This window comes from Enoplosus armatus, chromosome 16, assembly GCF_043641665.1.
Source record: "Enoplosus armatus isolate fEnoArm2 chromosome 16, fEnoArm2.hap1, whole genome shotgun sequence".
NCBI lineage: Eukaryota > Metazoa > Chordata > Actinopteri > Centrarchiformes > Enoplosidae > Enoplosus > Enoplosus armatus.
In genome coordinates, this window is record NC_092195.1 from 15301372 (window position 1) to 15319749 (window position 18378).

General features: G+C 40.7%; 1 protein-coding gene across 1 annotated transcript in view; it reads right to left on the bottom strand.

Annotated features, from left to right (window-relative positions):
• Positions 1 to 18378, bottom strand: part of LOC139298891 (oxysterol-binding protein-related protein 10-like) — a 67885-nt gene that overhangs the window by 24644 nt on the left and 24863 nt on the right. Inside the window, exons 4-7 of the mRNA XM_070921708.1 lie at positions 17409 to 17477; positions 11351 to 11548; positions 10100 to 10204; positions 2454 to 2694 (exon numbers count right to left, since the gene is read on the bottom strand). Of these exons, the coding sequence (XP_070777809.1) occupies positions 2454 to 2694; positions 10100 to 10204; positions 11351 to 11548; positions 17409 to 17477 (613 nt within the window). The remainder of the gene's footprint in view (positions 1 to 2453; positions 2695 to 10099; positions 10205 to 11350; positions 11549 to 17408; positions 17478 to 18378) is intronic.

The window sequence follows — 18378 nt, forward strand, 5'->3', positions numbered from 1 at the left end:
AAGAGTTATCTTGCCCATGCAGTGGCAAAGCTTTCCTGTGTGGGCATAACAAAACCATTCAACCAACCAACCAACCGACCAGCCAGCCACTCCTTTTATCAGCTACATCAAATCTGGATGCTGCCCATGCCGGTGAGCCACACTACCCATCACTCAGTAAAACCGAGGATCCTAACAAAAAACTCCTCACTGAGGTGTGGGGGGTACATGCCGGAAGCGGGGAGCAGCTGGACCCCCACAGGACTCATCAGCCAGGCAGTGGAAGGAAAGAGGTTTGTACTTGCGGCCCGGTGGTCCCACTCCACACCACCCCCTGTCTGATGAACAGGTACAGGGCAGGGTGACTGTTGGCGCAAAGAGAAGACCAATAACCTGTAAGGACCGGTAGATTGGCTGGGATCCGGCATCCACCCAAAACCAGACCCCAAAATGATCTTCCCAAAGTCATAGATGGAGGTGGACCACAATTTCTTGGTTTAAATACTCCACCAAAAACATGCACCTGTAAGGATTAAATGATGGCAGCTGTCATCAGTTTGGATTCACAGCAGTTACAATGGATTCCAATAGAGACCAAGAAGTCACGGCACAAACACACGCGTCAAAACCATCCGCCCCTTTTCCGCCGCTTATCCGGGGTTTGGATGTGGTGGCAGCCAGTTATGCAAGGTAGCCCACACATCCTTCTCCCTAGCCTTGTCCCGTAGCTCTTCCTATGGGATCCAAAGGTGTTCCCAATCTAGATGGGATATGTCATCCCTTCAGCATCTCCTGGGTTTGCCACAGGTTCTCCTCCCAGTTGAACGTGCCTGGAGTACCTCCACAGAGAGCTGCTACAACATGGCGAGTTCATGTCTAGCTTACAGCTAACATCTGTACAGTTGGTACATTGGCTTTTTGGGGTGAATCAACACGGACTGCAAGAAAGGTTCAGCAGTCAAATTCGCCTTGCTTTCTATCTCAACAGACCTTTAGGTTGAGCCCAGCCACCTTGCGAAGGAAACTAATTTCTGCTGCTTGTGTCTGTGATTTAATTCTTTCAGTCATCACCCTTATGGAACAGCATAAAAAACATCAGAAGAATCTTCCCAAACAACTCCTTCAGCATAATCCACTTCTTCAGTGTACTTCAAACAATCCTAGTTTTTCCTATAAACACCTAAAAACACTAGTTCTGACAGAGCTTTGGAACTATGAGGAGTCAATAGTGTGACACAGAAGTGGCACATTTAGTGCTCTATTAGCCATTTAGTACCATTAAGAGCAAGTCCATTTTGAAAATCTACATTTCCATTACAGATCCAGAATAGCTACTTAATGGACCTTGAGGTGAAAGTGTTTTGTTAACAGCAGATAAGTGGATTATGCTGCAGGTGTTTTATATTTCTGTGGGCAAAATGCCACATGTTTTGCCTTAACTTATGGGTGGCCATTGGGATCCATTGTAACTGCTATGAATCCAAACTAACTACATCTGCCATCTTCCAAGCTTCACATTTTCACAGCCACCTTTCAAGCCTACGGGCAGTGAGTGTTTGGTACTCAATAGATTTTCAGTGGAGTATTACTTTAAAATCACCTCTACTCCTCTTTCCTGGAGAAATCATGTATGGTGCTGTTGTTCTATAGCAACTTGGAGACTGTAAATAGAATATAAATATTCCTCTGGATTTGAGAAAACAGGATTAGTCCACAACGTTTGATGTATTTCACATGATAACAGAGTCTATACTTGTTGTGTATTTGGGGTCAACCTTCCACCTTTAGGAACTGATCCCAAATCCTAATCCTTGGTGTTATGCCAATAGAACCACCCTCAGGCTGCAAATGGTTTAAATCGAAACAACTTTATTGGATCCATAGTGATCTGGCACAGAGAGGGTTAAACATGGCAGAGGTCTGACATTTTAGGCACCAGCGTGGATTCCTTTGGCAAAGACTTAATCCTTTGAGGAGGTTTCAAAGTGCATAGTATTAGTCATTATATTTAGGTTTAGTCATTCACACATAAACCCTGATTTCTTCTGACATGCATGTTTGGGAGACTGTAAACAAGATTGATAATAAATTCATGTTCATTCACACTTCACATTCAAGCTTGTACTTGGCACTACCATTTTAAGGGACTATTGGCATTGAATGCAACTGACGACATTAAAAAGACACAATAATGAATGGAAAACAACACAGAACAACACTAACAACTACAAACTATGACAAATAAAACATAAATGGAACAAAATAAAACAATTTAACACAAAAATGCAACATTCAACAACATTTACTACAAACATTGAAGTTCGTCAGGCAGGGACAAGAGCCACAGTCCAGCTGGCTCTTGCCGCTTGTGCTGGGCTCTGAAGGAGGGGACTGGAAAGATAAGAAGGATGGGGGAGACGGAGGGGTTGGGGGCTCCAGTAGCAGCACTGGAACGGGGCCCTTGGTGAACTCACCGGAGGGGGCTCCGTGGGCAGAGTGGTTGCGCTCGGAGGCCTGAGACTGAGGTGGTGCCTGGCTGTGGCTCTGGGTCTGTTGGAGGATGTTCAGGCACTCTCCCAGGCAGCTGAGCGTGGCGGCGGACGTGGCTTTGAGCAGCAGCAGGTCCTGGTCCAGACAGGAGAGAGGGCCTTTGGTGGGTAGAGAGTCAATGGACTGGGCCAGGTTCTTCTGTTGGCCCTCTGCTTGAGACATCACCTGGAGGACAACAGTGACGAACAGCATTAAAATACAAAATAAACAGTCACATTACTCAAGTTACCAGTGAGCCATTGATGTAAAGAGATCGATCGGATTTTTTCACATAATATGGTATCAGTTACTTACAGGTGACGTATAATAGCTGAAGAAATGAGTCCTGTAACTGTACCTCTCAGCCAGCCATACCGCACAATATGTTAAACCACAATGCATTAAAAACAATCCATTTGCCTTTAAAGGATAAGGTTTTTTAGATTTTTCTCAATCCCGTGAAAAGACAAGAACCAACAATGATATAGTTTATTCCTCTGTGCCACAGACCTTCATTGTTGTTGAGAAACTATTAAAAACACATCAGTGAGCCACACAGTTGCACTAACTGACATGTTCCTTCATTGCAATAAACATGGGCACTATAGTTTATTTTGAGTCAATCCTGCGTCATAAATAGCAGTGCACCAAATGTGTATTAATCCGCAGCTGAAAATATTCCCCAACAAATGCACAATTTACTCCTCTTTTAGTAAAGTTTAAATCAAAACTACAGTGCCCAGCTGCTTCCAGAAATAATTTTGCCTTTTAATATGATTAAACTATAGATCTGTGGCCTGCTTTTAAATATTTAAGTAGGAACCAATGTGCTTGGGTCATAGTTGATTTTGGTGTTTTCATGGGATTTGTTATCCCTAAATGTCCATTTTCACCGTTGACTCATGAATTGCAGACCTAACTAGTTGTAAGTCTGGTGTTTGTCATTGTCATAAGTCATCAAATCCTGGTAAAGAGCTGGTTATTGATCATTAAGGACATCTAAATCTACATGTACATTTCTATTAATAAAATGGCATACAATGTCTTTGAATGCTAGCAAATCATTTTTTTGGTGATATTGGTCATATGACTAAGAGAAGTTAGAGGTTGTATGGATAGATATCCTTCATTACAAGCAAGAATATGTTGATTCACGCAGGATAGAAACAAATGTGAATGTGGCACTATCTTCCACCATCTCATACATCTATACTGTTTTACTTGTGCGTAGGAAGTGATAAAACTTTAGCATTAATTCTAGTGGTGTCACCTCAGTCTTAACAACTGATGCACACAACCGTCTGCTCCAAGACGGCAGTGCCAAAAAAGTAACTGCTAAAACTCTTCAAACAAGAAAAAGTTCTCCCCTATGCTCCTACAGACACACAGAACATTTCTTACTGAGAATTATTTCTGTATGACTCACCTATCAGACTCTAAATGTATCACAAAAAGAAGAAGACAAAGTCAGTTCTCGCTAGCGGGTAATAAGCTTCTCTCGGGGCTAATGAATCTGGGTTGTTTATCAGCCTGGAAATGTTGTATTCATTAATATTGTATGGCTTCACACACACTCGTCCTCCGCACGCACTTCAATAGCACATCTGTCTCTCTGCATCACTACACAGAGCTATTTTGGAGTCACTGAGAGCTGTTGCGGTGGGGTTATATGTACCACACATTCATGTAAAGGATTTTTTTTATAAAGCACGGAGCTTGCCCAATTATTCAACAATTTACTCGGGTCGGATGTTGAATTCCTCTTGCAGATGGAGCTAAAATTTTTGTCTCCAATGCTTGTTATAAATAGATTCGTGGTGTTCAGCATGCTGATACCATATCACTTTCACAGTGCCCTTGAGATAATCAGGACTTGCTGTTTCATTTTTCAGGCATTTTTTACAGCTAAAACCCTCAAGGCAGATGTTCATGTGTCCCATTCATGATGGACATACTTTTACTGCACTTATTAAGGTCATAAAGGGCTGGATACAATCATTTACTGCCTTTCTACATTACATTTTGCCAAATGCTTCATTACATCAAGATGTCATGGTTAACAATTCTCCTGCCGAAGTGATTAAATCTGACCAATCTGTTGCAGAATGAGCTCATACATGCTTGAGAATATATCAATTTCTGGAAGATTCAGGATTTTGGCTCGTGTGAAGTGAGTGAGCAAGAAGTGCTTTTTAATGATTTCCATTTACTGGAGCTATTTTTGGTGAAAATATGAATTTAAAACACTATTAATATGGATGGATAGTAGAGAAGTGGATTATGTGGGAGAAGTTTCTACAGATGTTTTGATACCTTTTCTGTCTTGAAAGCTGGTCATAAATAAAATTCATAGCACAGCCAAACCAATACTGGATGTTTGAGACAAATAAGGACATTTGAGAGTTTTAAAAAATCTGTAAACGAGTCAATGTTCTCTGGTGTAATGGCATCACTCTTTCTAAACTACCTGAGCATAGCTTTGACATTTCTGTACTGCAGTTTCTTGTTACTTATCAGCCAACATATAACACAAATAATCTGGCTGAGATAAGAGGCCAGCTGAACCGAGCCGGTCCGTGTTACAGGTCCTTTTCATACAGATTTTATCAGTCTGACACTAATTTGTAGTACTGTATCTGCTTTGAATCCAAGCCGACCACAGGTTCAGTGTTTTTGTGAAGAGGCAAACTATAGTACTTTCTACAACCACCTGTTAAATCCACTAATGTACTAAATAGATAGATTTTGGGTGGGGCATTGCTTTTTAAGTACATATAGTCACATATTAACATTGAAGTCATGGGATAATTGTAACAAAGCTGCAAAACTGTCAATATCTCTCAGTTACATGTACAGTACATATAATGCAACATGAAAATGTAGGCTGAAAAGCAGAGATTTAGAAGAAGTATAACTGCATCTGTGCTGCACAAGTAATACCAGAAATCTGTGCTGCCTCAGGGTCTATACTCACTAAAGGGGCCTTTAGCGGGTGGCAATGCAAGTTGGTAAGCAAATGTGTTGCTATGCAACCATAAGTAACACAAAAAATTTCGATGCTCAGTAAAATACAGCTGCAAAACATGACATTTTTACATACAAACATAGAAAAACACCTGAAGTGCAGCGATTATTATGCTTGTGCCAAGAGAGACACAAATATAAGATGAAGAAAAACAAGAAATAAATGACAAAAAAAACCAGCAACATGAGGTCAGGAAGAGTGAAAGACGACTATAAAATGAGGTATCATCTCTGAGGTATCATCTCTCAGAATACCTGACTGAAGGACAAACACACATAAAGACATACATACATACATACATACACACACAGGCTTTTTAAAGGTAAAACTGTCAGCATGTGAACATCATAAATACAACCTGACCTCATGTGGTCACCAAAAAAGCACCAGAGCCACTTTCAAGTAGCATTCAAATAGACACAATACTTTGACACAGAAAAACTAAATAAATGTGAGTTTATTTAAATAATGTGGCTCTCAGTATTTGGTTTATAAGCAGGTTACACTGTGAGACATGAACCTAAAAGGAGCATACAATTGCAGCAGACCTCTGCTACAAAGCTAAGTCAGTGGGTTTACAGTAATAGCAGCTCCCCCTACCACACACACACACACACACACACACACACACACACAGAGCTCTTTGGAGTCAACAGGACCAGTGATGCTTCCAGAAATAGCCTAACCCCAGTGATCCAGCTCTGCTGCAGCAGTGTAAGTGCCCAGTGGTGCTGCTGCACTGAGAGTCGAGGCGTTTGATGAGTTCACATCAGCCGTGACAAGCTGGCTGAGGAGAGATGGTAATGTGGTCTGACTCCCACCGTCACACATTCAGAGGAAAGACACATGCATGCATGGATGGACAGATGGATGGGAGGTGACAGCATGACAATGGCCTGAACATTCAGACCAAGACCTCACAAATATATTGGTACTTCATTGCTATCTTTCAGGGATATCAGAGTAAGATGTGTAAAAATGTTATGTGAAATTTATTCGGATAATATTTGAAAGACATATTGTTATGCTAGTCATCTAAATATATGAAAAATGTTTGTGTATTTTGTGTTACAGATATCTTTCATTTAGATTTCACACTGTGCATAATATATGACAGTTGTATGACACGTATTTTACTTTTGACATTCCGTTTCAGAAAATGCCAAAGTAGGATTGCAGGAAAACATCAGAGATATTACAAAATGAAAAATGATATTGGAGAATTGAATTTCCATCAGACAATGAAGAAGGTCTATGACTGACAGCTTGTAAATGTGACACTCTAAAAGTTATTTTGTTGTTGCCCTTACAGCATCTGGCAGGGGTTTTTGATCCAGGTAATCCTATTACACAACAATCAATCATAAAATGGTAAATACTAATACTACTGCTACTAATACTACTGCTACTACTACTACTGCTGCTGCTGCCGCCTGGTGTGAGGATGATTCAGTGAAGGCTGGTGAGACGAGGATCAACAGGGCAGAGCTGAGGAGGCAGATCATGTGGACATTCACTGAGGTGCAAAGACCACTTTCCCTTCATGAGTGTTTGAAAAAGAGCCAAAGTTGTATGCATCTGTAGCTGGGTGGTGGGATGTCTTACAGGAAGTGTTCAGTGTTTATGAATATTATCAGCGATAGTCACCAGAAAATATGCTGTACAACACAACATCCCTGCTGTTTCTACTATAAATCCACTGATAATCAGCACGCGGCAGCTTTCTAGTCTTTACTGCGTACAGTGGTGCATAAATCACAGTGCAAGCACGCTCCTTTACTGTTGATTCCAGCATCCCCCGGCCCTGTGCCAAACCCCATCAGACAAGTTTATGAGCCTGTAATGAATAAAGGAAGGAGAACAGCGAATGACACGAGGAGGGAGGGAAGGCGGTTGGAGGCTGAGAAGGAATAGTGGACGTGAAGAGAAATGAAGAGAGAAACTAAATGATGGCAGATATGAATCAGGTCACAGGAAGCAGCAACCCAATTCTTCTGGACCAAAAGAGTGTGACGCCGAACAGAAAATGAATCACACATCACAGAGGGCCTTGTTTTCTCCATCTGTAGAGAATACACAAGCACCAAAGGAGTGTTTGTTTTGCCTAATGATCACACCATCTGCTCTGTATTTACTCAAGCCGTCCCAGGTTCACTCGAGGAGACAGACTCTGATCCTTAGAGGTGAGAAATCATTCTCCACTCACACTGATCGCTAGCTGCTCTCTTTCTGTCACAGAGTGAATCACTTAGACGAGATATTCTTAGCGAGAAGAAGCTGACACACAGCGTGGCGCATCTGAATGGGGAATTTAACAACTTGAAGCCAGCCAGGTCTTCAATAAGCAAGAAGGCATGAAAGAAAGATCTTTGCATGAAATATTGATGTCATCAGAATGACAAGCAGAGGAAGCAAATGTTGAGGTAAATGCCAAGTTTTTAATACACAGTTTAGCTAATGGTTCTGCAGGCTACTCCCTACTGTTTCAGTTTCAGGAGAGGGGACACGGGCAATACGAGGTGCTCAGATCCTACTGTGAGGTTTCAACTGCATGGCAGGTTATTAGGCAAGCAGTGTTTTTCCTGTGGTGTATTAGAACGCCCTATTTGGCAGACACCATACACAGCCGCTTTGTCCCAGTTTCAAACAGACAGTAAAGTGAGTCGTCTTTGTTATTCTGGAGTGAGGATCAGATAGTTACAGATGAAAGAGTCTTCTTGTCCCTGTAACCTTCAAGTGGGGAGCAAGGTCAAACAATGGACAATGAATGACAACTAAAGAAGAGAATGATATGCATACAGTATGGGTAATTAGTGAAGAAACAATTAGTCAGCAAATGGTCAATTACCCAGGAATAAAATGCCAAACAGTCACTGGTTCCAGCGTTTCAAATGTGAGGATTTTCTGCTTTTGTAACTTGGATGTCTATCAATGTCCTCACTGTTATGACAGTTCCTCACACAAAACAAGCAATTTAACCTTTGACCTCTAGTGGCGCTATAGAGATGTTTATTTATGAGAGGGTCCCTGTTTTGTTTGTGTCATGCATGCGCATGTGGGTGATGGTTTCACACTATTCACTGATCTACAGGTGGCGGAAATGTGCCAAGAAACGCAGCAATGTGCCAACAAAGGCAGGCAAGAAGAAGACGGCTGCAAGCTAGTAAATATAGATGCAAATAATACAGGCTTTAAAATACATATCTGCTTTGCAAATGCTTAATGAAGAAGGAAATGCATTCAACACACATTGTTAGACCTCTTGGATACACAGTGAGCAACACTGAATGTAAACATAATGTGTGTTTGTTCACAAGAAAACTTCACAGGGCACCTTTAATCAAAAAGACAATACATTAATTGATGATGAAAATGTTGGATTCCCTTACACATTGTGTTTAAAAACACAAAATATTGATGATAGCAGCTCTAAATAGAAATATAACTTATAACTTATACATTTTTTTCAACCTGTGGAATCAAATTCCCTTTTCAAACTTTATCCTTTTGGTCTGAATGAGTAACTAAAGGCACTGATATTATGCATAATAAAGGTAATATCATTTATATGCAATTTCCACCTAAACAGCTCAAGGACAAGGACAAAAACAAGTCAGAAAGTATTTTGTGAGGATCAGACAACATTTTCCATGACATAACCTCTCCCCTGTCAGCTTCTATTTTTCTCCTCTGTACCAACACTTTATATGGGCAGAAGTGTATTACATTTAGAAAGCCTCTTGTCTCTCCTTGTCCATGTTTCTTCCTTCTTCCAAACTGCTAAGTCATCTCATCTCCATAATTCAGCAGCCAGGTGCACAGCTGTCTGGCAACGATTCGAACAGCACATTTCATCTCTAAACAAAAAGGTGAAAGAAAAAATGCTACAGCTAATTGCTCTGTAGTTTGCCAGCCAGGCATACAATAAACGTCTTCATCATATCTTTATCATTTTCGCTTTGCAAAACCCAACTTCAGGCCTAATCTCTTGCAATTAATCACTTTAAACCAACGGCAGACAGGCTATTAAGAAGAGACAGGGGGGGAAAAAACGATCTCTTGAAAGATAAGCAGAGAAGTGAATGACTGTGCTGAGTGTATGGAGATGTAGCAGATGAGAACGAAGTGGTAACCAGAAGTGACAGGTCTGGTGACTGAGGCGGAGAGAATTAATGAGGATTTGAACTTCAAACCAAATCAAAAATTGATTGGAAATTTCAAGTGGAGGGATTTGTAATTAACTCAGGATGTTTGCAGGTCTGCAAACTCTTATGGAAACAGTCGTGAAAAGTATTAAAATGTACACATTCAGGGATTAGCAGCACAACACGGTCACAAATATGAAATGTTCCATATGGACGAGCTCACTGTCACTTTCCCCTGTTCATCACTTCACTATTTATCTTCTTTGAACACACACTGACAGTTTTACATCCCATATGTTGATTACTGCACACACTCATCACACAGAGCCTGATTCCAACTCCAGCAGCTCTTCCCTCTGTCACCCACCATGTTAATCAGTATTGATATATACCATAAAAATGCTAACAAAGCTGAACTTACAGTAAAGACTGAGCGCACTGCAGTCAGTGTCGAGCCTGCCAGGAAGCCAGAAATATCTGCTGAATTCACTGCACCAGTGTCCCACCTGAGACCAGCGTAGAGGCTCTGAAGACAAAGGCCACGGAAAACACAGTGCAGCTTTTGGAGTTTGGTCCAAATGATCAGAAAGGACAACGTTTTCTTAATCAATAAGGTTAAAGTCTTTTCTGTTTAAACGCAAGACTGGAGGGATGCTTTTTTTGCAGATAAATCTTTCGGTCCTACTTTGTACATCATTCCTTTTGGTAATAACAACACCAATTGATGGCTAAGATCTGGAAACACAGCAACATCCAGCAGGCTGGGACTGTACGATTATACAGGTTTTAAACAAACCCCCAGGTTAGCCAAACTTGGGAGACTCAAGGGACCACTACGACCGGCAAAGCAAAGCGCACATGATGACAGACAAAGACAGCTGACAGTAAGCCAGTTTTTGGTAGCGTTGCTAGCTTGTCTACTTGTAGTGTAAGAAGTTATTCAGAGAATAAGAAGCGCATGAAATAACTGTCCATGAAAAATTACTCAACCATCAGCTTCTTATTCAGCCTGGTCCGTATTTGTATTCTTTCACCTTATTTAGTTTTGACAAATAAATCATTGCAAAAATGTTCAAATGCAAAACAAAATGAGAGAAACAAACTAAAGATATATAGCAATGAAGCCAACATGAATGCTGTTGTAGTACAAAGACAAACTTTGTCATTGTAACAAAAGAAAATGCATGACACAACATCATTGCACCCACAGCCAGCGTGTGCTACATTATATAAAATTGTAGCTTACACAGCAGGCAGTGAACATGCTAGCTAGTCTTAGCTCGCTAGTGGTAAGCTAACTTCCCTCATTGTTCTCGTGACCCCTGCCTAACTTGCCTTAGTTGTGTGCAGTTTCTGTACAATTATGGATTTTAGCAACATTTCAGGTGTCTTAGATAATCTGGCTAAACTGTTAGCTTGTTTACAACCCGTCTGATCAACTGACGGTGCATGTTTTAGCCAAGTTGGACTTGTAGAAACGTCACCGTGTTCCCAGATCTCAGCAATAAAACAGATTTATACTTTCATATTGTCTTGGCAAATCACAACTTGCTTACTCCCTTCCTGTGTGACCTCTTATAAAAGGCAAAAACATAAAAACACGCCCATGTGTCTGCTTTGGATTTCAAGTCTCGAGGCCAAGTGTTAAAATTTAGTTGCCTGTGACACCCACCTCTTTGACCTCCAGCAGCCGTCCTGGGTACTGACTCTTGGCCCGCCGAGCTGCAGCCGGAGATTTGTGGTGGGTGATGGTGACGATGTTGCTGGGTGAGGCCGTGTGGCTCAGGTGCCTCTGAGAACCCGGGGATGAAGATGGGGTTAGGTGGGGGAGGAGGGAGAAGCTACGGGTCCGACCAGAGGATGAGGAGCCCTGGGGGGAGCAGGGGGTGACACAGAAAGGGAAAGAGAGAGAGTTGTGTGGGAATTTAAATGTGAAAGGAGCATGATAATGTAAAGGAAGAGAAACAACGAGAGCATAAGGAATGCCAGGGATCTATTCCACAAATCAGATAACCTTTTACTACAAGAAAGTTCAAGATTAGACAGAAAAAAAGAACCATTTATATTTATGGGGTTCTTTAACTTGCCTGCTAATAGGGAGGAGAACAGCATTGTGCCTATGCAATCTGCGGTAATCTAATTTAAGCCAACAAATTGGTAGTGCTCTTTCTTATTTAGACATCTCTTGCACAACCGTCTCCATTTCTTTAGTGTTAACCAAAATAAACACACATATAGCTCAAATTATGGACCAGTTATTTCATGTTAAAGCTAACAGTAAGCCCTAAAAGTTAAGGCTAACTGTTAATTGCTAACTAATCTTTAACTTCAAGCTCGCTGTAATGTTACAGCAATTCAAATAAACCAAGTTGGGATCACCAAGCAGCATATGAGGATCTCCATGAGTATCCCTTCTGTCAGTCTCAGATTTTTTCTTCCAACATTAATGCTTGCTAATGGCAGCCATAACTGTATGCCAGTAAAGCTGGATGCTATTTGGTTTTTCTCCGTTTTACAAACTTTATATGAGTACCTCACTCAAAAAGTACAATGTACAGCTTGTAGCCTACAAATGTTGTGTAAACAAAGATATCTATCTCAAACATTTCACAGTAACACAATAAGATTACAAACAGGCCGTCTCTTTTCTGTCTTTCTACAGGGGCTCATCAGCCCTACACCACCAATAACTTCCCAAGAAACAGTGAAAAAAGCAGCAAATCCTCACATTGCAGAAGCTGGACAAGTGAATGTTGAGCATCTTTAAATTTAATATTTATGTATTAGCTTTAATTCATTAATTCATTTTAATTTACTTGACTGTATCTGTGTGAGCGAGTTTGCTGTTGTTTACCGATACTCTGTTGCTCTTTTGTGTTTAAAGTGTTTTGGATGAGTCACATTTTTAAAATATATTATCATGATTATTATTATTAAAAGGTTCAATATAGAATCACTTGTTTTAAGAGTGCAGGGAGGGGTAAAGGAAGATATTCTCTGAAATAAAACCACTTGAGTAATCTGTGAAAGTAAATGACCTAAAATAAAACAAATAAAGTCTACAAATTTCCATAGAACCCAATAATTTCTTCCTGACATATGCAACTGAATTCGATGGACTCCACAGCAGCAGGTGATGTTCGACTGAGTTTTATTAAAAAGTTCTCATCCCCGTTTGTTGTTTTGTTTTGTAGTTCTGCACCGAAGCTAAAGTCACATCACATTCTTCATCTTGATGCCTCCTTCGCTTCCCCTTTGTGACTCTTGTCTCTTCAGTTCGCTGACCTCTGTGCTCACACAGGCAGCGATGTCAGAACAGTATCTCTCTCTTCTGTCTTTACTCTCCATTACTGTAGTTTACAGCAGCGCAGCGAGACAAGGCACCAGAGATTTATCTCTCAGAAGAGCACGGAGGTCTGGTCACTGCAGCGGTGAAAATAAAACTGATCAAATAAACAACTTCCACCGCAGAACACTGCTCACTGAGAGGGAAACAACCAGCCTTTGCTCTGCTGCAATCCAGGAAATCAAACCTATGATTAACATGTTGCTGTAACATAACGTCACATACATGATTAGGGAATAATTGCTTGTTTTCCTGCTTCTTTGAGTAGAGGATAAAACAGCAAAAACACCACATTTTGACAAAAAGAACTCAAATTAATGACTGTCAGAGCATTTTCCTTGTGATTAGATGCATCTAAACACTAAATAGAGGGAGTTACAGTACAGCAGGTAGGTTCTTGTGTAATCATTTTAACAGAAAATAATCAGCTTACAGGAGAGAACGCTGTTGTATTGTGCAAGGCTAAGCCACGAGCCGTGAGTAAGCAGAAAAGGAACAGCATTTTTAGGAGTGCAAACAGATAGACACGCTGAGGTTTTGTGCTCCAAAAACTGGCACAGGGCCCCGAGTGTTTCAATAAAGTGGAACGGAAAGAAGATGTCAAACCAAGAAGACTCAAAGGGGAAAAGGAAAGGAGGGGAAGTGATGGAGAGAAGATGCAGGAGCACAGGTGTGAGGAAGATACTAAATTAGGGGTTGTAATGCCTAAATTGGACCTTGTATGAACAAACTAAAGATCTATCAGAAGTAGGATCAACACACATCACATAGGGCAGTGGTTCCCAATAGTTTTGGCTTGTGACCACTTAAAGTTAATCACCCCTTGTGACTTGTGACCCCTCGTCACAGGCTCTGGATTAGTGTGGACATGAGCTGTGAGCAGTTTTCTTTCTCATGTCTTTCTCAGGTGTCCAGTATTTAACGAAAAAAGCAATCTGAATAATGTAAGACAAAAATAAACATAATTTTACGTTTCTTTGACTGAAAATCTTCCTCTTTAAGACATTTCTGTCTAAATTTCTAATTCTAAAAGCCTAATTTTCTTAAAACAAGTGAAAAAAGCTGCAAGTGCGTAGAATTTCAATCTGTTTCAAACAGAAATTAAGGCAAAAATGTCTGTCTAACAAGAAGATTTCTGCAGTAATCGAGTGACCTGCGGCTTTAAAAAAAAAATATATATATATTTTAACGTTCATTTTCACAATTTTACTACTTTAATAGAGTAAAAATGCAGCATGGGCACCAAAGGACACACACAATATGGCTGTGAGGTCTACCCTTACAATCCACATTTGAAAATACAGTCATGATGCCATAAAACCGCACCCATGGTAAATTTAGATTTATGATTGGGACTTCAGTCTTGTAATCTTACACAAAAGGCAGGATGTGCCTGACAGACTCAGCTCAGGGGTGTAATAAAGTCCTGATGCTTGCTGCTTCGCAGGTGCTCTGCTGTCACTCGGCCGTGGGTGGACTTGGCCCCGAGTGAGGCAGCGTGGGTAGATGGTGCAACGGTCAGCTGCTGACCTGTCATTTTCTACACAACAGGGAGTGACGCTAATTACACACAATTACCTATTCTGTAATAACCTTGGTTAGAGAAAATAGTTTTTATACACAGATACAGTTGGTGTGAAATTATCAACTGAAAATAAAAAATCTTCTAAAAAAGCTTTGGTCTGTTTCAGGCCTAAAAGTTCATTATTGGGAAAAGCATTTAGACCTCGGTGTGCTACATTTTTCATTAAAGTCAACGCAAATTAAATTATCTAATTTCCTGGTTTTCAACTTCATTTTTCAACCTTTAAAGATATTCTTACTGTAACAAGAACTGAGTTTAAGAGTTTAAAGGTTTAAAGTGCAGGACAGACAAACACACCAGTAGGCAGGAGCTGGACAGCGCACACACACACACACACACACACACACACACACACACACACACATTCTTTATTCAAGCAGAAACTAAACAGTCAAAGTCCACAGTTTGACTCTTTGTGCCCTTCCTGTCAGGTTTATGTGTGTGTGTGTGTGTGTGTGTGTGTGTGTGTGTGTGTGTGTGTTGCTGGTTTCAGCTTCACAACCAAACAGTGAGCCCATACACACGTTTACTGGCTGAAAATCTGCAAGTTACTAGAAATAGTAAGGAATTGCTTCAATTTCTGTGTTAATTTGTTCCTCACAGCCATTTATGCTCCTCGTGCGTATATGTCTACGTTTTACTGCCCACGAAATATATCAAATAACATAACGCTTTAACCATGTACCCAAAACTAATCAAATAATAAAGAATAATTTGCATTTGAATGCCCACCTTAATAAATAAAAAGAGTAAGTCTAAACTGTGTGTTTTAACAGTTGGGAAATACAAGTCAGAATTGCATTGGGCTAAATTGCCTAATTTTACTTTAAAAACACCGGAGGTTGTGTATATAGTGGGAGGAGGTCCAGATGAGTGTAATTTTTTTTTTAGGTGGGTGTAGTTCTGCTTGGGGAATTTGGACTCATGACTAAAATCCTGGCTACGGCTCTGTGTGTTGTTGTACTGGATAGCATCATATTATACATATCATAAATTTTATGATAGGATCTAACTGAAACTCTGAAACCAGGACAACTTAAGTTAGACTTTGAAAGCAGCGACCAGAACAACCACTGTAAGTGACCGAGATCAGCTGTGGTTTGGACAGAGGAAACTGGCTTTGATAGGTTGGTACCACTGCAATGAGCAAGGTCAAACTCTCCTGCAGGACTTCATGAGAGTCTATAGAGAGCTCAATCTGCTCATCCATTTACTAAAGAGTTATCGCTTTAATGAACAAGGAGCTTTGTTACACTGTCATTGTGGTTATGGTTACGTGGTTATGTCAGTGTATTACAATATAAACTGTCGATGTGGCTGCACAGAGGCAGAAAAATACACTGTATACCATGGATAACATTATTCTGACTCTGCCTTTGAAGAGATTATGTACTTCTTAGTTCCACCATATTATGAACAAAGCAGGTGCTGGAGATGAAAACCTCACCAGTACAGAGAGGAAAGATAAACAAGGTACATGTGATGAAACACAGTCGCCCTACAGTTGTTTCAGAATTTCAATGTTCATGCTTCATACCAAACAATCTCACCTCAAGGTCCATAATGTTCTGGAGTCGTATCACGTGGTTTTCATCAGCTAATTTTTTGCAGCAGTCACCTTGAATGTGTTGCAGTCTGTGCTGCATCTTTCCCTCATCATTTCCTGTCAAGTAGGTCATCAGCACACAGGTGACCAGTCTGTCATCGCCATCAACTTCATCATCTCTAATTATTAATTTAAATTCACAACTATGTTCTTACTCATATCAAGGCTTATTTGTGTGCTGTTGAGAAATTCACGCCTGAACCAAAACTTAAATGATTTGTAAATCTATCTGCCAACTCCATCTGCTGATGAAAATCATGTAATATGATCAAAAGCTCCAGAAACATAAAATGTTCTGCTGTGACAGAGAGGTGTTTATTCAGCTCCATGGCAATTTTTGAGGTTCCAGTTTGTGAAACAATTTTACAATTGCATAATATTTGCAGGTGTTGCTGCTATTTTGTCCACCGCCATGTATATCCACAGATAAAGTACTGTGCTATCAACGCCGAGGAAACTAGCATCTACTTCATATTTGTTCTTCTACCTCATCAACTTCAAAATAAAAGCCTCCCTAGGCCATGTCTGACACATGCATTTACTGCATCTGTATTGATTAACAGTATAAAACGAGGAAAATGAACCGCTACCCTTGTTTTTTTGGTAATGAATAAATCCTGCTACACTTTTCCGTTATCAGAGATGTAGCCGAGCCTCCACCACTGGCTGCCTCATCGCCGGAGTGGCCGCGATAATGATCTGAGAGGCAGACAGTGCAGCTCAGGGAAGGATTAGACAGTGGGTACAGTAATAACAGCTGTTGTCGTGGCAATGCCCCACAGTCATCCAACAGGGACATAACGCCCGCTCAGCTCCGCAGGGCAGAAGGTAAAAAAAGAGAGATAGACCGTCTTCCTCCTTCCACTTTTCCTTGCTTATCCAATTTTCTCTCATCTTTTGATTGCTTTTCTCATCACGGCTGAGCAGAGTAATTGGACTTTCCCCTCGCTCCAGCTGTGCAGCAGTGTGAAGTGGTAAAGAGCTACGTGTTGAATAAGCGAGCCGTCGATGAGGCAGCATAATGAGGCTGCAGAATTTAATTGTTTAAAAAAAGACACATTTGCAAAGAGTAGTCAGCACGGGGAAGAAAGTGAGTGTCCCTTGTCTTTTCTAATGTTTGAAGGTGAAACTATGAATGATGTGAAACAGGAAGTAGTTGTAGTGCATCTTAGCTGATGAGGGATGAGACTCACCAGCACCTCCTGGCCTCCTCCTGCTCTCTCCACACTCAAGTGTTCATCGGAGCCCTTCAGCTTCCTCACCTGAAACCAAACACACACGCAAAACAAGTTAATGGAAAAACCTGAATAAATTGAGCATAATGCTTCTGTGCCAAGGCACCAGGGAAGGCACTGGATGGTCTGATGAGTATAAAAATTAGGTGAATCATACGTTATGGCCTTCACAGTCCCCAGACCCAGTCAATTCAATACCTGGGAGATTTTGGACTGACGGGTTTGACAGCACTCATACAGAGTACAGGACTCAACTCACATGTGCAGTACATTATAACAGAATTTAATGCAAATAAAACCTTATTGGAGAGTCAGAAGGTTTACCTCTTTTGAGTATTTGACAGTTAGTTTTTGTTCTTTTTTTAACCAATATTTCTCACAGATGAATGTAAAATAATATTCACATCGTACCGGTTATAAACAATCCCATGCCTACAATTCAACTTGAAATTCCTTTAGTCCAGGACTATACAATGGGAGTTTAATATGACCACTATTTGGCACAGTGGGCCATAGCTGACAAGTCATGGACACTATGCTTTTAGCCAGAATCATCCGTTTTAAAGAAGTTAATTTGAAAAACATCTTGGATTGTAAACATTTACACTTTCGTCATCTTTGTTGAATGCCATCCCGCTTATATGGTGTAAAAGCACTAAGTACAAGATTAAAATTTACCGCAGAGCTGACTCAACACCTCTCTGACCAACAACAAATATGCCTTCACGGCCTCCATATACAAAATCAACTTTAATACCAAAAGTTTGCCAAAGAGATAATAAAGTTTGGATTATTTCTCTCCTTCATGCACTGTTGGTTTCCACACTGTCACAACCTGCGGTGGTGCTCCAGAAGGAGCTCTATAACAAGCCTCATTCTCCACTGGATCAGTCGAATGGGGATATATCCCACCGAGATACAGACAGCA